This window comes from Cricetulus griseus, chromosome 2 (assembly GCF_003668045.3).
Source record: "Cricetulus griseus strain 17A/GY chromosome 2, alternate assembly CriGri-PICRH-1.0, whole genome shotgun sequence".
Classification (NCBI taxonomy): domain Eukaryota; kingdom Metazoa; phylum Chordata; class Mammalia; order Rodentia; family Cricetidae; genus Cricetulus; species Cricetulus griseus.
The window spans coordinates 386,465,220-386,487,168 of record NC_048595.1 but is presented as its reverse complement, the minus strand read 5'-3'; the positions used below and the strand labels follow the sequence as shown (position 1 = coordinate 386,487,168).

The 21,949-nt window shown below is 38.0% G+C and overlaps 1 protein-coding gene across 1 annotated transcript in view; it reads left to right on the top strand.

Moving 5' to 3' along the window:
• The first annotated feature begins 1,293 nt into the window (after positions 1-1,293).
• The window catches only part of LOC113831379 (synaptotagmin-10), a 46,095-nt gene continuing 25,439 nt past the window's right edge, over positions 1,294-21,949 (top strand). The window contains exons 1-2 of the mRNA XM_035438817.1: positions 1,294-1,691; positions 15,595-16,162. Of these exons, the coding sequence (XP_035294708.1) occupies positions 1,294-1,691; positions 15,595-16,162 (966 nt within the window). The remainder of the gene's footprint in view (positions 1,692-15,594; positions 16,163-21,949) is intronic.

The following is a 21,949-nucleotide window of genomic DNA, read 5'->3' as shown; positions in this document are numbered from 1 at the left end:
TTTCTTTTTCCACCAATGTGTCATCCATATATAGTAGGGCTACAGATTATTTTGAGTTAATCCTGTATCCTGCCACTTTGCTGAAGGTGTTTATGAGCTGTAGGAGTTCCCTGGTTGAGTTTTTCGGGTGACTTATGTAGACTATCATATCATCTGCAATTAGTGAGAGTTTGACTTCTTCCTTTCCGATTTGTATTCCCTTGATCTCCTTTTGTTGTCTTATTGCTCTAGCTAGAACTTCAAGGACCAAGAGATACATTTTGGAAGGGATAAAAGATATGCATGATCAGTTTGTGATATACTCCTAACATTTTCATTTAAGACAGAGGAAATTGGACAGAGGAAATTGGATTTATATTTGTATGAGGGTAAGCAAATTTGGTAATAGAGAAGTATAAGGTTAATCAAATCTAGAAAAATTGTCCTTTATTGAGAATCTATTTGACATTCAAAATTTTAATAATGCTACATACCATATGGCTAATTTGGGTCTCTTTGGAAAGATAGAAATTAGTAATGGGAAGATTAATTTGTATTTGTTTAGACTTCATGTTTTCTAGCAGTTTAAGACTTGCAGACTCCCATAATATCCATAATATGCTTCTCCTCATACTTATGCCATACACTGAAATGACACATCTGTTATTATTCATGCTCTGGTACTGGGAGATAAACTACAGCCCATACCTTTTTCTTTGAGCTTTCCTTCACTTTTGACTAATGCCCTTTAACTTTATTCCAGGACCCTATCCAGGATGATTTGCAACATTTGGTGGTGAAGTCTGCTTAGATTCTCTTTGACTGACATGTTTCCCTAGAACTTTTGTTGATGACTTTGATAGGAGTACTAGTTAGGTGTTTTTAGGATATCTATTTCTCAGAACTTGTCTGATTTTTTTTATCATGATTAGACTTGGGCTATTGGTATGAGGAGCTCTTGGTCCCCAGACTGATCACTGGGAAACCATCATGGGACTGATCCAGACCCCATGAGTGTGGGTGTCAGTGAGGAGGCCTCGGAAATAAATGGGACCTCTTGTAGTAAATCAGTACTTATCCCTAGCATAGGAATGGACTTTGGTATCCCATTTTAAAAGAGGAAACAAATAGTTTCTATTATAGACAACTTCAGAGTTTAACTTTCTGGTTTTGTGGCAGGGGCATGTTGGCCACCTTCACTTGGAAAATCTTGAATCCTTTGTGGTATGTTGGGTATAACATGCATATGTCGAGTGTTCCCTGAATCCAGTTGCTAATTTTCCACTTGTATCACCATTTCTGCTTCTTCCTTACATGGTCAATGATATTTCTTTCGGTTGTGATTTTTTCCCAGATATCTCAGTCAGCCTGTTGGCAGTTGTCGTGAGCTTCTGCGGCCTAGCCTTGTTGGTTGTCTCCCTTTTCGTCTTCTGGAAGTTGTGCTGGCCATGCTGGAAGAGCAAGCTTGTGGCTCCCAACGTCAGTGCCCTTCCACAGAGCATTTCAAGTGCTCCAACTGAAGTTTTTGAGACTGAAGAGAAAAAAGAAGTTGAAGAAAATGAAAGGCCAGCACCAAAAGCTGTTGAGCCTGCAATAAAAATCAGCCACACTTCCCCCGATATCCCGGCAGAAGTACAGACCGCTTTAAAGGAGCACTTAATTAAACATGCGCGTGTGCAAAGACAGACCACTGAGCCCACATCTTCATCCCGGTAAGGACGGGCTGTGCTTGTGATCCCATGGGTGTGATTTCAGAAGAGAACAGGAAAGAAACAAGAAAAATCAACAGTAAGAATAGGGTGAACTCCCATAGCTCTGCCTATTCCCATCCCCACCTGCTACCCCCCTTTAGTTCCCCGCCCCACTGCAGCCCCCAGTTTACCCAGGAGAGCTCATCTCCTTCCCTGGATGACCCATGTGGAGAGAGAGGAGGTATTATATGAGCAAGGGTTGTCAAGGTTATGACCAGGGAAATCCACAGAGATTGACCTGAACTTGTGGGAGCTCACTGACTCTAGACCTACAGCTGGGGAGCCTGCATGGGACTGAACCAGGGCCTTTGCAGGTGGGTGACAGTTTTGTAGCCTGGTCTGTTTGTGGGACCCCTGGCAGTGGGACCAGGATCTACCCCTAGTGTGTGAGCTGGCTTTTTGAAGCCCATCCCATATGGTGGGATTCCTTGCTCGGCCTTGATGGGGGGGTGGGGGCAGGTTTGGGGTGGGACTTGGTCTTGGTATACCAGTCTTTGTTGACTCCCCATTGGAGGCCTTACCCTTTCTGAGGAGTGGATGGAGTGGGGGGGAAGGGGGAGGGGGAGAGGGAGGGGGATGCTATTGGTATATAAAATGAATAAACAAAAAAGACAAAAAGGTCACTAAAAAAGAATTGAGGTGGGGGCAGGAGAAAAAAGAAAGGAGTAACGGGAAAGAAGAAGAAAGCATGTAAACATATAAGGAAGTCAAGTGACAAAGGGTGGGACACAAAGAAAATTAAAAGCAAACAAGTAGATAAAGTGGTGTGTGAAAAGGACTTGGTATTTGACTCTTTGAAATGTCATCAGCCCACAGCTGCCACTGCAAGTTTTCAATTTAGTTTTGTTAACTAATAAGTAGTGTACAAACAGCCATTGAAAATGTATATCACAGAAGCATGAGTACACACACGCACACACACACACACACACACACACACACACACACACACACACACTGAGCCGCTCACAATAAAAACAAATGGAAGATAGTTTTTAGTCTGCAGTTAGTCAGTACCTAAACTGCAAACACAAAAATGCATCCCTTATCTGAGCCCATGTAGATGAAATTTTCATGCTAGGCAATTCTACAGGAACCTAAATGTCACAGGCATACCGTGCAGCAAAGACTTCTTTTAGAAATGCGTTCCGGAGAGATGAGTAAGAGAGAGACTGTTACCACTGAAATAAAAAACTTGAGAACAAGGAAAGCGGGTAGAACTGTCACTCAGGCTAGCCTCCTGCACTGGTTAAAATGTATAATCAAGCCACAGATGCTTGCTAGTTATTTTGAAAACATTTTAACCAGTGGCGTTTATGGTCATTTAAAACTGTGCATGAGTGAAATGACCCCATATGCCTCCTTGATTATTATTCTATTATTTCTGAAAACCACTGTAACATGAATAGTAAAAACCCAGTGATAGATACTGGGGTTCAAGCTGAAAGATCAGAGAAGCAAAGCAGCTAGCCACTAGCTCTTACCTCTACCTCAGGGTGAAAGTGCTGTCCTGTCCTCAGCGTGGCTGGAGAATAAATCTTACATGAGACCCCTTGTGTTTTTTTTTTCTTTTATACCTCTCAGATCCTGGGATTAAAGTTGTGGGATCCCAAGTGCTGAGGTCTGCTTTGTGTGAGCTGTTTCTCTTTTAGACTGAATCCATTCATATAGCTCAGTGTGGCCTTGAACTAACAGAGATCTGTCTACCTCTGTCCCCTGAATCCTGGGGTTAAAGGTGTGTACCACCACTGCCTAGTTTCTATAGCTAACTAGTATGGGTGGCTTTGCATTCTGATACTTCTGGCAACCTTTATTAAATCATAAATAATATATCGCCACAAACCACAAAGCAATTTTTAAAAGGAGCAGATCCTCCTGCCCACCAGGGGTTATTCTAAGACCCCAGAGGATTTATGAAAGCACCAAGCTCTATAAATGCTATACTTTCCTGTGTGTACACACCTATAGTAAAGCAATAACAACAGTAGTGGTTAATAATGAAATGATAATTAAAGCAGTATGATATGGTCCCATTGTCTCAAAGTATCATATATATATATATATATATATAATATATATATACATATATATATATATATATATTTTCTTTTTGCTGTGATATGCAACAATATTCTCTCCAGGATGCAATAAAGGGAAATGAATGATGCAGGTATTGTGACGTAGTGTTGAACTTCTGCATCAGAGTAACTTGAATGAATGCATGGTGGTACATAGATACAGCAGTGTTTCTGACCACCAAGATGACATGTTAGTGACTAAGAAGCAGATTTCATGAACTGAATGAATGAAACAGGCAGTGGTGTGAGCCACATCCCCTGGAAGACAGAGTAAAGTGAACAACAATTCATCTCACCCGTCAGAAGAGTATTCAGTTTTCCATTTATGAATTGTTTACTTCTGGAATTTTCCATTCAGTATTTCAAGCCTTCAGTTGGTCACTGGTAACCAAGACAACATTTGACAAAGACCAGAGAACATAAAACAGGATAAGAGGAACTACTGTCCTAACAATTATGAATAAATGACAGCATGGTGTTTAGACTTATCAACTGAAGTTTAGTCAACATCAGTTGATAAGTATACACTTCACATAAATAAAATTCAGGTGATGAAGATGATGCAGGTATTCTATTTGAATGAAATTTCTATCTCCAAAGCACTATCAAAAGAGTACAGAGACCATCTGATTATTCCTAGTTAAGGGAGAATGAAAGACCATACTAAAAACGCATGTGAACCCTGAGCTTCGGCTATGGGATGGCTTCTTGCAATCACTGCAAATAATTTAATATTGGGGTTTTCAGGAATTATATGCAAAAGAAAACAGCAATTAGGTCAGAAAATTTTTCTTTGCTCAGTCTTAGAAAACATAAAAATAGGTTGTACACATTTGGTATTTTCTAAGTGGAAAGAGACTGCACAAATCAGTGATTTGGTTGGAATGTTGCTGTTTGATCTGCTTCTGTAAGTACCCTTATCTACATGGGAGGTTGTGGAAAAAGAAAGGAAACCCTTTCCTCTCTGTGCCTTCTCTGTCCTGCAGAAAGTATTAGTGATTGTCTCTATTATTTGTGAATTAGCCAAAGCCCTGAGAGATTAAATATTTTGCCTAACGTAATGAAAGCTTCCAAGACTGATAATTCAGATTTATCCAGATGGATGGAATGTTTCAATTTTTAAACATAATGCAGGTTTTATACAAAGAAAACTGAGTTACAAAGTCGGCTGAAGACAAGTAGTTTGGAGTTGAAAAATATCTTCCTGCTTGTCCCACTAAATTAAAGGTCTGAAATTGGGTGTGGCTACTGTATGCTTGGCATGGGGATGAATGCCTTGTAGAAAATTTCATCACTCCTGCTTCTCAAAATCCCTCATCTTCATCTATCACTTCATCATGGTGTGTGTTCCCTTAATACAAAGAAAAAGAGGAGATTGCAGAATTCATTATGCAGTCACCTTGGACATGACATGGAAATTACTTTTTAATAAATCAAATTGTCCAGCTCTAATGCCAATTTTGCATGACATGGCAAAATCAAAGCTACATGCTACATGTACACATGTCCAAAATAAACTTAACTTTAATTTTCCATTTCCACATCTTATTAGTTTAGACAAGAGATGACATCATGCTCTTTCAAGGTTCAATTATTCCTTTCTCTATTGAAATAACATTTTGACAAATCTAGAAATTAGCAACATTTCTAAAACATTGCTGGACACTGGGAAATTTTTCAGTTTCTCATCCCCATTTTCAAATCCCTGGACATTTGACCTCTCCAGCTGTTTGACAAACTACTCAACTTCCCTTGTATGTTTCTTTGTTACTAAAATTTTCACGCGTTCCTCCTGATTGGCCCTGAGTTCTCACAAAACACATGTTTACTTCTGAGTGTAATAAATGTGTTCTGTCCTCTATGCACTCAAAGACTCCGTGAATCTATAAAGAAACTTACATCGTGTGATAGTGACTTCACTATTAGTAAATATAAATGTCACCTGTGTATTGGACAAGGTGAACTTCGGAGCACAGAGAGGTTATTTCCAGCTGAGTCATGAAGAAGTGTTACTAAGCTGAGAGGCAAATATGAGTCCATAAATTTCCCGTGGAGATTTAGCAGGTTATTGCTGATGGGAACACATGAAGTCATAGAACAAAACGTACTGCTAAGAAAAGAGCAATCTGGTGGCAAAATAAGCAGAGTCAGCAGGAATCAAAATATATGAGGCCTTCAAATTACGGCTGAGATGTGCAAAGGCTTTCCTTTCAAATATATGTTCAGTAGAAGTCACTTGTTTCTAAGAGTTACATTTCAAAATAATTAACTCAGCAGCTGTTTATGGGGATGACATGTCTTTTGAAACTAATGTAGTAAATTTATAAAGGAAAGAAACATGGTGTCTTTTATCAAAACTTACTTAGATGATACTTCAGTGATCATCTGTCTTGTTCAAACTTTCAGAAACTTGAAACTGCCAGAATTTGTCATCTAACTTTACCTAAATTCTGGATGTTTCTACCTGGATAGTTCCATGCATTTTCCTGTTAGGTATTCGCTTCTACTCTGCTTTTCCTAGTAAAGAATGCACTACAGAAACTCTGCACAATGTAGTGAATTTGAAAAGTGAATCAATTGATTCCATCTCCTTGCCTTGCCCATCCAAAGGGAACTTTCATGGTTACGTACTCTTCTAAGTCCCCTGAAAACCTTAACCGCCTCTCTATTTTTGTTCATGCTGTTTTCTGTCTAAATGGTGGTCTTTTTATTTTTTTATTTTTTATATATTTGAATTACAAACAAGATTGAATTACATGACAATCCCAGTTCCCTTCTCCCTCCCTTCCTCCCCTACCACCCCCCAACTAAAATCCTACCTATCATATGTCCTTTCTTCTAATCTACACCTGACTCAACCTTTCTGCTTCCTCATGAGCTCTGCATCCTTCCTTTTTATTTACTCAAAAATCTTCACTGAAAATATTTCCGAGTCTATGTTTCTTCCCAGACATAAGCCATTTTCCCTGTTGTTTAAAACTGAAGTTACGAGCATAGTGTCTCACTATTGAGCTTGTAGAACTAAATGCTAAATTCTCAAACTACAAGGATGTGTAACCTACTTCTTTTTTTTTTTTTTTTTTTTTTACTTTTTTTAATTTGAATTACAAACAAGATTGAATTACATGACAATCCCAGTTCCCTTCTCCCCGTGTAACCTACTTTTATACCGGCCTATCTTCCAGCACTGTGTAGGTAGGTACACAGCAATTGTCAAAGGATGTTTTTCATTGAGTGATCGTTGCTTCATTTCAGTTTAATCAGCTAGGCATCAGGTGGGAAAGGGGCAGTGTGCTCAAATTAGAAGGAGGTTGATGGTGGTGTACTCACAGAAGGAGTATGGAAACCAACTTTCTGTTCATTCATTCATGGTGTAAAAATTGAAGGAATAGTCGCATGGGTTCATCACTGTTCAAGGACTCTAAGGACCCACCAAAACGATTAGAAAACATGAGAGATCTAATTGAACATGAACAAAGCAGGGAAATTTGTGTAAGATAGATGCTGACTATATGTTCTGATGGAATTAGCTATGACTGATTCTAAAACAATTCATGCAAAGACCATGCACAATTTTATGAAGAATAATTCAATGTACCTTGTTATAAGGAAAATGAAAAATTATGTAAAACTGTGTGTAATTTTATTTACTGTAAGGTTTTTTATATAAATTAAATTTCTTTCAAAAGAGAACAAAAAACTGAAATTACTTATTCCAGGTCATTGTAAGGAATACAAAACAAGATATAATAATGATAAAAGGGAGCATTTGAAAAATATGTAGCTAGCTGGGATATTAAGAAGCAATGTTTGCCCAGAACAATAGACAAAACTAAGGTCAATCTCCTTAAGCTGTAAGTTCATGAGACATGTGGTCATGAAGTCAGTGCATAAGCTGTCTTATAAAAGGGGTGTATTTGGTGTGTACACATGCTGCTTTTCTCAAATGGGGTACCCCCCTTCAACCAAGGCTGTACCTAACACAACAACCAGAAAACGAATTCAAGTTTGAATCTATTTTAGTTTTCTAGCACTAATAAATAGTAATTTTTTCTATAAAAGCACTAATTTCAGATTGACTGGATGCTTCCTCTTTATGATGTAGATAAGTCCTAGAATATTTCATAGCATTCATCACACGGACCCTAGCATAAATCATTTATATAATAGCTATTTGTGTGGTCCCATAATGCTTTTAAATTAAAAATATAGTAAGACGAATCATTATTTTTTACATTATGAACACCACAGTCTAATAAAATACTGAAGAATGACCGACACAGACATGAAAGAAATTGGGTAATTCCAATAGGTCAGAGACATTGTGCTAAAGGACAGGGAGGGCAGAAAGGTGGCAGACAGGAGGAGGTCAGCTCAGCTCAGGACAGCAACTGTTTTTCAGAACCTAGCTCAGCTCACCCAAGAGCTGGGCTGAGGATGGTCAAAAGAGTGTTGCTATATAAGGGAGAGACTAAACTGGCACACTGAGTACAGAAATTTAAGGTCAAAATACATTCAGTCAGAACACTTTTGAAGGTTCTAGAAATAATATAAAATGAGCCTAACATTTATTATATTAATCATGTTATTGATAATTTTTTAATTATTTTTTTACTTTTGAGTGTTTAATGTAATTACATCATTCACCTCTTCCTCCCTCCAAACCTTCGTACATATTCATATATATATACATATATATACATATATATGTATATGTATATATGCTCTCTTTTAAGTTCATGAACTCTATTTTCATTAAATGTTGTTATATATGTATATGCATATATATTCCTATAAACACAACGTGCTCAGTCTATACAAAGTTACATGTTTTCAGGGCTGACAATTTGTTGTAGGATAGCCAATTGGTGTGCTCATCCCTGGGAAAGACTATTTCTCCTGCTCTCAACATTCATTAGTTGTCTGTGTGTAGGGCTGAGGCCCTCTGGGCTTCCCTCATCCACTTCAGCATGTCTATTGTTGTTCATCTCATGTTTAGGCAGTCATGTTGTTGAGATTTTATGGGTATAGCTTCTGATATTTCTAGGAGGCACAGTCTCACAGTGAAGAACTTGATCTTACCTTCCCCCCCCCTCTTCCACAGTGTTCCCTGAGCCTTGGGTGCAGAAGTGTTTTTTTTTTTTTTTTTTTTTTTTAGATGTATCATTTGGGACTAGGGTCCACATCAATGCATTTTGATTAGTTGTGGTTTTCTATAATGGTCTCCCTCTGTTGCAAGAGGTTCCTTGATGAGGGGTGAAAAATACACCTGCAGGTATAATGACAAATATTTATAAATTAGTTTAGTGATTTTGCTGGTAAAGCTGGGGAAACAGCATTGGATCGAACCAAGTCCTCTGAATGTGGGTTCCAGCTAGGAGGCCAAGATAGTCTATGGGAATTTTAACAGTGGAGCCAGTCTTTAACCCTAGAGCACAAATGAACTTTGGGAACCCATTCCCTATGGAGCAATACTATTGCAGCCCAGATACAGCAAGGTGGGCCTAGGCCCTCCCCCAAATGATATGACAGACTTTGAAGGTCCCTGGTGGAGGGCCTCACTATCCCCGGGGAGGAGCTGGGGAATGGCTGGTGGGTTCCATGGGAGAATGGGAGGGTGAGGGTATGGAGGGGATGGATATATAAATATGAATAGTAATTAAAGAATTTAAATTTTTAAAAAAGCTGGGTCATATGGTAGATTTATTTTAGTTGTTTTTTTTTCAATTCTCCACACTGATGTCCAGAGTGGGGTGTGCAATGCCCCCAACAGTGAATGAGGGTCATTTTCAACACGCTGGCCCCACCGCTGCATCTCCTCTACTATTTGTTGTCAATTGTTTTGTTGATCTTTGCCATTTTTACTGGGGTAAAATTAAATCTCGAAGTTGTTTTGGGTTTCATTTCCCTAGTTGGTAGGGAAGATAAACATTTTTTATATATTTCTTAGTTGTTTTGTTCTTCTTTTAGGAACTTCCTGTTCTGGTCCCATGTCCATTTTATGGATGAGTCATTTGTTTTATGACTTTTTTCTTAGCTCGTCATATATTCTGGATATTAATACTTTGTCAGATGGGTAACCGACAAAGATTTTTCTCTCATTTTGTGAACTTCCTCTTCACCTGGTTGATTTTTTTTTTTTTAGCTGTACAGAAGCTTTTTAGTTTTATGAAGTCCCACCTGTTAATTGTTGGCCTTACTCCTTGGACAAATAGAGTCGTAGTCATAATGTCGTTTCCTACACCTATATTAGGGAACTGCCTGTGTTGTCTTCTAGCAGTATCAGTGTCTGGGGTTTCACATGTAAGTCTTTGATCCATTTTCAGCCAGCTTTTGTACAAGTTGATAGATACGATTGTAATTTCATTCTTCTGCGTGTGAACTTCAGTTTTCCATTGGTCTATGTGTCTGTTTCTGTGCCAGTAACATTGTTTTGTTACTACGAGTCTGTAATATGTGGTTTGTGTCTTTTGATAGGCGAATTGAGACCACTAATATTTAAAGTTATTGTTGAAGTGTGTGTGTTAATTGCAGACATCATACTGTTGGGTTTTGGTGTTGCTGTTTGTGTAATCAGTGGTACTTCATGTTTTAGTAATTATAGCTTCTAATTTCTTTCCATGGTCTCTGTTATGCCCATTCCTCTTTTCAGCCTGAAATATTGCTTCCTGTATTATCTTTAGGTTTCACTTGTTGTATCTAAATAGTTTTCAGGGTGTTAATATTATGGAAAGTTTTCCTTTCTCCTTTAACTATGAAGGATAATTTTGCTGGATACATTCTTCAAGCTCGGCCATCATGGTCTTCCAGGTCTTGGAATGCTGGTCTCCAGGCTCTTCCTGCATTCAAAGTGTCCACTGAAAATCTTGTTATTCTGATGAGTTTTCCTTTGTATGTAACTTGCATTTTTTTTCTCTTTGCAGCTTTCAATACACATTTCTTTGGTTCTGCATACTTAGTGTTTTAACTATGATAGGCCACAAGGATTTTCTCTTCTGGTCTTGTCTACTCAGTGTTTTGTGGGCTTCTTCTATCTGTATGTGTACGTTTTTTCTTTGTTTGGGGAAGATTTAGTCTATGATTTTGTTGATGGTATGTCCTATGCCATTGGCTTCAGATTCTTCTCCCTCATCTATGACTATAATTCAATGGCATAGTCCTTGCTTATTCAGCCTAGATCTTCTGCTTTATCTTTGAGTCCTGACAGTCTATCTTCTGCTTGATTCATTCTACTTGTAAGGCTTTCTGTCCTTTGAGTTTGTAGCTCTATTTTTACCTATGAACTTTGAATTTTCATTTGATTTGATTGTGATTATACCCTGGTTCTTTGTTCTTGGAAAAAGAAAACATGTAACTTGTTTTTTATTATTATTATTTTATAGGAACCAACAATTGAGAGATTTTGGATATTTTAAAGAAGCTGATATTTTAAGCCGTTTGAATTTTTAAAGACTATGGGACTTCTAATGTTATTTATGCTTCATGTTGTAATATTAGCATTAATATGCAATCTTAGGATCAAATAAGAATGTTTATTGTTGAATAGGGAGGTATTTGTGTGCCAAGTTTTAAGGAGTCAAATGTCAAGGGGGTTTTGTTGTTGTTGTTGTTGTTGTTGTTGTTATTTGTTTGTTTTTGTCAACTTAACACAAATTAGAGTTATCTGGGATGAAGAACCCCAATCCTCCAAATGCCTCCATCAAGACTACCTATAACAAGACTGTAAGGAATTTTCTTGATTAATGATTGATGTGGGAGGGTCCAGCCCTTTTGGGTAATGCAACTCCTGGAAAGGTGGTCCTGGATTGTGTAAGAAAGCAAACTAAGCAAGCCATAAGAAGCAAGCAAAAAAAATTTAAAATAAAAAAAAGAAGTAGCAAGCCAATGGTTTCTGCTTCCATCACTATCTTCAGGTTCCTACCATGAATTCCTGCACTGCATTCTGTCAGTTTCTGGGGAATGTAAGATAAAACAAACCCTTTCCTCTCCATGTTGTTTCTGGTCATGGTATTTTATCACAGCAGTGGAATTCCTCCCTAAGACAACAACCAATGCCTTGATCTCGTAGCAGATCATCACTTGTTGCTAAATCTCCTTCAAAGCATCTAAAACTGCTCTTCTCTGACTCTGCATCATTAATTCTCTTTACTTGATAATTCTTTGGTCTCAAAAAGAACATGGAAAGGTAGGAAATATTCACCAGAAGTATGCTCAAAGTCAGAGCTGTGGAATAGTTTCCAATTAATGATAAAAACAGAATCTAGAGCCAGGCGTTGGTGGTGCATGCCTTTAATCCCAGCACACGGGAAGCAGAGGCAGGTGGATCTCTGTGAGTTCGAGACCAGCCTGGTCTACAAGAGCTAATTCCAGGACAGCCTCCAAAGCCACAGAGAAACCCTGTCTCGAAAAAAAAATCTAACTAGTGGCATGGGAGTGTGATTAAGATATAAGACATTCATAGTAGGGAAGTAGATCATTGAAATTAGAGATCAGACTTTGGGAAGAAACAGGTATATGGTGCCAATTAGAATAGAAGTGTCCAAAATGATATGGAACCAGGAGACTAAAATAATGTAGAATTTCAAGGGAATGATTAGAGTAGTGATACAGGGCTAATAGCAGGTGATTTCCATGAAGATGTGCTTCAGTGACAAATCAGAGAGCTATTTTATTTCTGAACTGTATAAATGTGGTAATGGGGAACAAGAGCTATGGAGTATTCCAGACCAAGATGCAGAAGAGAAAGCATCAGTAACCACATGAGAAGGCCAGGGCAGGTTTCTAAGAAACAATAAACTGAAAAACATTTATACAGTCAGTTACTTGTGTAGTTACCCTTTCTGTGTAAGACAACTGAGGCCCAGTTGCAGTCCTTCACAGTCCAGCACTTCTCCCAGAGTGTTTGCATGGGCCTCCAGAAGTTTGAGGGATGAGAGGTGCAGCAGTTCACATTTTCATTGTTTGAAAATTTGCTTATCACTGTCATTCTAGAAGAGAAAAGATGGAAGAGGGAGATGCTGTGTGTTGTCAATGGTGATAGTTCAACACTGTATCCTTGAACACTTTTCTTAAGCTACTAGCTGAACTGATTTAGATTCTGCACCATTTACCCTGTAATTATGACACTGGGACTTGTACAAAAGTGACACTACAGTTTTTGTTCCATTAAAAGGGATCCTGTAGACATGAATCCAATGAGTGGCTTTACAACCATGCACATCACATTCAGAGGAATAAAGAAATTTCTAAGTTTTGATAGAAGGAGAGATAATTAAATTATTGTATTTGAAAGCCTTTGAAATTATGAAATAAGCTTATGACATTCAGTAACTAACTTCCCTCAGGTTCTGTCTATACAAATCACAATTGTTGGACAAGTAAAAGTGATTTTAATAGGAATATTGTTTAATGAACCTTCTCAAGGAGCTAAGGGCTGCCCCATTATGCAGTGATGAGCACCCCAGACTTGATTTGCAAACTGGATTATAATAGGCCAATTTTATAGTTCATAACAACAATGGAGCCTATGGGAATTTTTTCCTGCTATTTCATAAATTCTCTCTGGCCTTACTCTGAATATAATTCAGGCTTCTGATCTTTATTTTAGGATAAGTTTAGGGTCAATATTCATTACATGGAATGAATAATGGATTATAATGGAAAAGGTCTAAAGAGACAGATTGCTTCAAGGTTTACAGTCAAATCTGAAAGACTTCCATACATGTGTTTATATGCTCAGTTACAGAAACTTAAGTACTGAGTCTTTTTTATCATTTTTTATTTAATTACAAACAAGATTGAATTACATGACAATCCCAGTTCCCTTCTCCCTCCTGTCCTCCCCTACCACCCCCCCAACTAGAACCCTACCTATCACATATCCTTTCTTCTAATCTACACGACTCAATCTTTCTGCTCTCTCATGACCTCTGCATCCTTCCTCCTCTTCCCTTCTCATTCTCATAGCTCCCTCCCCCCTCTTCCCATGCTCTCAATTTGCTCAGGGGATCGTGACCCTTTCCCCTTCTCAGGGGACAAAGTTTGTCTCTTTTAGGGTCCTCCTTGTTTACTAGTTTCTCTAGCAGTGTGGATTGTAGGCTGGTAATCCCTTACTCTATGTCTAAAATTCACATATGAGTGAGTACATATCATGTTTGTCTTTTTGTGATTGGGTTACCTCTCTCAGAATGGTTTCTTCAAGTTCCATCCATTTTCCTGTAAATTAAGTACTGAGTCTTAAAGTAACTATATTCTTAATTAATAGCTAATTTTTATCTTATCTTAGATTTCTAGTATATTTCTTTGTATAAAAACAATTTTTCGATTATGGTCAAATTTTAACAGTCATTATTTAATAACATAAATTGTTATAATATCTATGTTGCTGATCTCAATATACGTTAAATATATAAACACATTACAAAATACACTTTACTAATATACTTACTAGAATTTTTTACACCATGGAATTGTTATAATTTGGCTTACAAATTCAGTGTCCTTATGCCATTTCAGTTTTAGTTAGCTATTTAAAGAAATGAAAAGAAAACCTCTAAAATTATACCTTATTCAACCAAGTAGTAAGTTTTGAAGTTTAATATGTGTGTGTGCTTTATATATAATGTTTACATGAAACTGTTATATAAAGCATATGTGAATATCTTTCAATATTTTTATGATTACTGAATACAACACATTAGTACTGATAAAAATTGTAGGAGAAGAATTGCTCTGGCAGCAAAAAGAAGACAATAATGGATTTGCTTGAGTTTGGAGGAGGGTTCTTAGGAAATCAGTTTTGAAATCTTGGGGATTTAGAGACATGGGAGTAGAATCTTATATAGCTGGGACATATCTGAGGACTATATAACTCAACCAGGAATTATAGTCCAAAGCTGTAATTTTAAGATGGATAGATTGGAGAGAGAAAAGAACAAAAGACCTGGAATGGACCCTGCAAGAAGGTCCGTGCACTGGCATAGCTCATGCTGGATAGAAATCATGAAGGACGTATAAAGGAAAGGATCTCAATTCAATTTATACTTACATGACACTCACGAGATTCGTGTATTCAATATTTGGAAATGTGGATGGATAATAATGAGTATGATATATTCAGTTGTAATTTTTAAGACTCATTTTTGCACCATTAAAATTGTTCACTTATTTTGTCCTTAAAGATTTGAAGCCCACCCCAAGTTAAGGGAAATACACTCACTTGGGTTGTCACAACTCTATTCATTTTAAAAGTAAATAATCATCTAGTTATCTTAAGGATGAGAAATAATTGGCATGTAAGAATATGTTTTATAGGGTTTTGTTTTAGTAGCAGAGTTACTAAAACATGAAATTTAAATTTCTAGATGTAAAGAAGTGGACCAAGTGAATAACTTTCTTCAGTCTAGATGTGAATGATGAATGAAGACATGCATAGTGTTTACGGAATAGAACATTGTAGAGAATCCTGTTCCTTCACAATGGTGTTTAATGATATGTTTATGAGTGGAAAAAAGCAGAACCACTTCTAAAATGTACATCTGTGGGTTTCAATTATCTATTAGATTTTAGACTTTTTCTTTGACTACTGTCATTCTGGCTTTTCATGTGGCCTCATGTGAGTATGGGGCAGCATTGACAAAAACAAAGCTAAAATCATCCCACACGTGGACAATAACATTGTTTCCTGATGCTGGCTGGTGGGGAGGGTATGTGCGCCACTTTATAACTTCCATCAGAAATGACTAACCAGAATGATTTTGTGTATGTGTGTCTGTGTGTGTGTACAGCCACAACTCCTTCAGGAGACACCTACCAAGGCAAATGAATGTCTCCAGTGTTGACTTTAGCATGGGCACTGAACCTGTTTTACAAAGAGGAGAAACAAGGACCAGCATCGGGAGGATCAAACCAGAGCTCTATAAGCAGAAATCAGTTGACTCCGAGGGCAACAGAAAAGACGATGTCAAAACCTGTGGGAAACTTAACTTTACGCTCCAGTACGATTATGAAAACGAGCTCCTCGTTGTTAATATTATCAAAGCTTTAGATCTCCCAGCTAAAGATTTTACAGGAACTTCTGATCCTTATGTGAAGATCTATCTTCTTCCAGACAGGAAAAAGAAATTTCAGACGCGAGTCCACAGGAAGACGTTAAACCCTCTGTTTGATGAGATATTTCAGTTCCCAGTGGCCTATGATCAGCTAAGCAACCGGAAACTACACTTTAGCATATATGACTTTGACAGATTTTCCAGACACGACATGATTGGGGAAGTGATTCTGGATAATTTATTTGAAGTCTCTGATCTCTCCAGGGAAGCCACAGTATGGAAAGATATCCACTGCGCAACCATGGTAAGCAATAGATCTTCCAACTTATCTTTGACTCCTGGTGATATTTAAGACCAACCATGGCCCATATTATTAGAGCAAACTCTATAAAGCTGTAAAACTTAAACCCCAAGTTCTTGCAAAGGTGCTATTTGATTTTCTAGCAGTATAACTTGGGCACCTAATATGGCATAGGAAACACATGTAGGCATAAAAGCAAGGCAGCTTTTACACATTGCTCCAAATTGTAAGGCTTTTCTTTTACAAAATACTCATGTGTAACCTGTTCCCAGTATCAGTTTCTCCATAAATGATGCTGAGTTTCATTATTTAAAGTGATTTTGTTTCACAGGTCAAACCTGAGATGTACACTGATGCAACATGGTTTGATCTGAAACAGCCCATGTTTAAAAGCCTCCATGGAATGTACATGGTTACAATACATGGGATGCCAAAGGGTCAAAAGATAATCCTCCATATTGAATTATTTTTTCACTATGTGTATTTTTCAATTACAAAATGATACCAACTATAGTACTGAAAAATTTGAAAGCAGTAAAAACACAATAGAAACAAAGTAATCAACAATGCTACCAATTATGTAAATGTTTTGGGTATTACTTTCCTGTTTCTGCTCTGAATATGTTAAAATAGTTGTGAATTTTTACACTGAATTTTTATTTTCAAACTCATTTGATCCATGCTAATTTGTTTCAGTCATGATCTTTATTGTTTTAAGATTTTAAACTCTGTGTGTGTGTGTGTGTGTGTGTGTGTGTGTGTGTGTGTGTGTGTGTGTGTTATTTACATGGCACACACTTATGGAGGTCAGAGGACCAGTCTGTGGAGTTGGTCTTTCTACCCTTAAGTGGGTTTCCATGGATTGAATTCAGATTACCAGGCTTGCACTGCAAGTGCATTTACCTGCTGAACAATATTGTTGGCTACACAATACATGATATCTCAATATGTTCTCCTTTAACTTAGCCATTTTCTTGTTGTGCACGTCAATGAAGCATAAATTTTGTTTTTAAAAAATGTGAGTTTTTCAACTCACCTTTATAAGCCTGTGTTTCTGCCACAGAATTACAGACCAGGAATTAGAGAATTGCCCTCCTAATTTGCTTTGATTTACTAATTCTAAAGTCTGACCATTTTACTTTTTACTAACAGATTGTCTTGATATATTTATCACGTTTTCTTAACATTTATTTTCTAACTCAGTATTTACCAAGTATTATTTGCAAGTGTTATGTAAAAGAGTTGACCTTGACTTGAAAAGTAAAAGGAATATCTTGTCCCTCTTGCCAGCTATTCGGAGTACTGAACGCTCACACTGATCTTCCAATTGAATATAAATAAATACATTTTATCATTTATTATTAAATTTCTTTGGGTACTTAAATCTTTTTAAATGCAATTTCTCATTCTGGTGCAATATTCTTAATTTTAACTTCAGTTGTACTAGATCTATCACAGGATCAGAGTGATGCCATTTTTTTTAATTTTGCTATTAGTGATTTTTTTCTAGACTTTAACCATGAGATTATATGTTCACTGATACAATTTTCAAAATGACCAAACTCCTATTTCCTTTTTTTTCTTGTCCATTTTTATTTGAACTAGAAACAAGATTGTTTTACATGTCAATCCCAGTTCCCTCTCCCTCCCCTCCTCCCCTGTCACCCCCCCAACTAAAACCCTACCTATCATATACCCTTTCTGCTCCCCAGGGAGGGTAAGGCCTTCCCTCTATGTGGACTGGGCTCCCAAAGTCCACACCTATGCTAGGGATAAGTACTGGTCTACTACAAGAGGCTCCATAGATTCCCGAAGTCTCCTCACTGACACCCATGTTCAGGGGGTCTGGATCAGTCACATGCTGGTTTCCCAGTGATCAGTCGGGGGACCAAGAGCTCCCGCTTGTTCAGGTCAGCTGTTTCTGTGGGTTTCACCAGCCTGGTCCGGACCCCTTTGCTTATCACTCCTTCTCTGCAACTGGATTCCAGTTCAGTTCAGTGTTTAACTGTGGGTGTCTGCTTCTGCTTCCATCAGCTGCTGGATGAAGGCTATAGGATGGCATATAAGTCAGTCATCAATCTCATTATCAGGGGAGGGCATTTAAGTTAGTCTCTCCTCTGTTGCTTAGATTGTAAGTTAGTGTCATCTTTGTAGATCTCCAGACATTTCCCTAGTGCCTCCAATTTCCTTTTAAGCCTAAATATGTGGTGAAAGGATGGTGATACGTTTAACCAGGATAACGGTAGACAGTATTACAGGCAGTGGCCACAGGTTAGCAAAAACTCCTCCCTCCCGCTAATTTGTATTAGTCATGAAAATTGGAACTCACCCTGACAGCAGAGAAAATTAAACTTGAGATAAAGCTCAGGTGGCTGGGTGTTTGTGTGCCCAAAGCCGGAAATTTAATTTCCAGCGTCTTCTAACAGTATGATGGCACACACCTGTAATCCCTGAGAAGTAAAGACAGAAGGGTTACAAGTTCAAGGTCATCCTTCAATATACAGAAAACATACTGAGACTCTGTCTCAACAAAACAGGAAAACAAGCCAACAATACCAGAGCTCAGAAAATCCATGTTCCTTAGGTCCTTCAGATGACAGGCCATCAGGATGCAGCCAGTGTTATGAGCGTCATTCAGATGGTATTGAATGACAATTTGAATTGCCCTGGAAATGCTTCCTGCATGTCCTGGTCCTTGTCCATCCTCCCATCCCAGAGCCCTCTTGGATGCTTTCACTGCTGCAATCCACTTACTTTACTTTTCCTCAGATTATTTGCCACCCTCTCTTGAAAATTAGAAACATTGCAAAGAATTAGGTAGGTTTTTCTTTAATCATTGTTCCAATATTTAAAACTCCCCAAATCCCTAAGATGCTTTAAGATGATAAAGACCTTCGTTTTTATTCTGGGTTGTCCCCTAATTAATTGTGTGACATTTTGAAAGGTCAAGATACTCGTTCAGAATCAGCTGTAAGAACCTTAGGAGACAGCATTTATCTTGATCGCTAGTGTCCCCATGACCAGCCAGGTGCCTGGTGTTAGGGGGTATGCTCACTAAATGTGAGCATGGTGATGGATGAACAAATCTTTAAAGATTGATAAGGTATTTGATACAGTTGGAATCAGAGTTTGGGAGCTGTGAGAGTAAAATAAGAAATTCATGATGATAATAATAATAATAATAATAATAATAATAATAATAAGCCAAACTTTTAGGGGCGTGTGTGTATCATGAAGTTTGGACTTTATGTTGTAAGATCTCTGTGAAACACACACCAGATTCCTTTGAGGGTTTTAGCAGAGCCAAGTGTTACTGGAGTTGTTGAAAGTAAGAGCCTGAGACTGGATAGCCCCAGTAAGCTATGTTCGGCTAGCTATACTTAGAAAAACCAACTAAGCAAACAGGAAATATTAAAAAGCAGTAAAGGCAGATTCAAAGTGACCACACTGGGGAAAGGGATAAAAAAAATCCAGTGACACCATCTTTCCCCACTTTGCCAAGTCCATCTTCAGGGTACTGACATGAAGGTAAATTTTAAATTGAAGGAAGAAAGGTACCCATAACTAAGCAGTCTTGGTTCTGCCCAACATTACCCAATCTGTCTCCCCTGCCAGACAATCTTAAAAGTTATTGGTAAAACGTACCATCTCCTTTCAGAAGGTGAGCTTCCTCTCTCTGGGAGGAACCAGGATTCAGCCTTTCCCTTTTCCCAGCATGAGATTTCTTGGAGAGAAATCCCAAGTCCCTGAGAGCCTTGTTTCAATAGTCCACATTGTTAGTATGAGGGACACTGGGTCTCTTTAGAATGTCCTTATTCCTTCCAGGCTTCCTTATTATACAAGCACAATACAAATAACACTGTACAGCTATTAACCTTTATGGTTTTCCTCATTAGTCTCCACTTAAATGAACCTAAATGCTGACTGACTTGAGAATTTCTGCCTCCCTCATCAGGCACATTTTGTAGCAATTGAAGTGATAGCTTTATTTTGTGACCACTTTTTCTTCTCTTGAATTTGAGATATTAATGACATTGATCCTTTGTGGGCTTTTCTGACCCTTACCTGCTATAGCAAACAAGCCTGAAACTGTTGTTCTGACATTAATTTTTTATTTTGGTGTATTTATTTTATGTATATAGGTTTTTTGCCTGCATGTGCACCATGCCTGGTATCTGTGGTGGATCCGAACAGGGTGTGAAATCTTTTGAGACGGGAGTTGCAGGTGGTTGTGAGCTACCATGCAGGTCCTGGGAATTGAACTCTGGTCCTCTAGAAGAGTAACCAGTTCTCTTACCTGCTGAGCCATCTCTCCAGCCCCAGATTGAGATGTTCAGAGCATGCTTCAACTAGACGTCTTCCAATGCCTCAATTTTACTAGTGCTTATAGTTATAAACATTGAGCCAGGAAACAAATTATTTCACCTTATTGAACACCTTCATTTTATACCAAGGACAGAGAGGCCAAGTAAGGGTAGGTGAAGTGCTGAAGATTAAATTCCATGAGTTGTGTCAAGAAAAACATAATAAAATTTTATAGTTCTTTGAATCCAGTACACCATTCTGATTTTCACTATAAATACATTTCCTTGGAGGTGGACAAAAGACTAGTAATTTGATGAAGGAGCTCACTTAATCTACTTAGTAGCACATCTTGCTTTTAGCAATATACTACAGAAAACCATCTGTTTTCTTACCCTCAAGGAAATGTGGAAGGCAGGCTACATTTAGGGTGCTAAGTAGATGTGATGACTGCTGTAACCATAGAAACCAGTGGCTTTTTGAGGTTTTTTTTCAATAAGTCTTCATTAGTCTACTTCCCAATATATCCCTGAATGCAGAGACTTCTCTTCAACAAACACCCCCATCCCTATTTCACTTGATTTCCCTCTTCTCTCTCTTCTCCTCCAAACCTAGGTCACAAAAGATAAAGACGGATTGCAAATAGTATTGCTGTCGTTATTCTATTCTGTGTATCTGTTTGCTTAAAGTACTTATGTGACCCTGTAAGGTAAAAGTTATTCCCATTTTACTTCAATTAAACCCAACTTTAAGGAGGTCAGGTTCTTTTGCTTTATGTTTGGGATTAATACATGGAAGATGTACAGTTTTTGTTGGTGTCTGAGTACATATCCATACATGTGTGTGGATGGATGTGCTTGTGTGTTAGCATGCATGTAAAGTTTGAGGCGGGGTGTCTTCTTCAATCTTTCTCCACCATGTTTTTAGGACAGTGTGACTTGCTGAAGCTAGAGATCAACAGTTTGGCAAGACTGTCTGGCCAGTGAGCTCCAGAGATTCCCATGCCTTTTCTTCCTTAGATCTGAGATTATAGGTGTGCACTGCCCCACCTAGCTTTGGCATGGGTGTTCTAGTACTGGGGACTGAACACAGGTCCTCATCCTCAGATGGCAAGCACTATTGTGATTGGCCCATCTCACTAGTCTGAAGATTTGCAGTTTCATCTCCATCATTTCTAACTGAATCCTTTCCACTTTGCCAGGCTCCTGCTCTTCCAGCTCACTAACACCTTTGGATCCTAAGCCTCAAGTGAATATCACATCTCTTTTTCCCATGTGTACTACTCATTCTTGTTTTTGAATACTTATCATGCTACATATATATACATATATATATATTATACTTTTTATTCTTTGTGAAACCTCATCACTTTAATTCATTAAACCTGTATAAAATGATGCTACAGCCAAGACAAAAAAAAATCAAGTTCACAAACCCTTGTATCAGCCTCATGTAGGTGGAGTTTTCCTGTCCTACTAGTCCACTTCC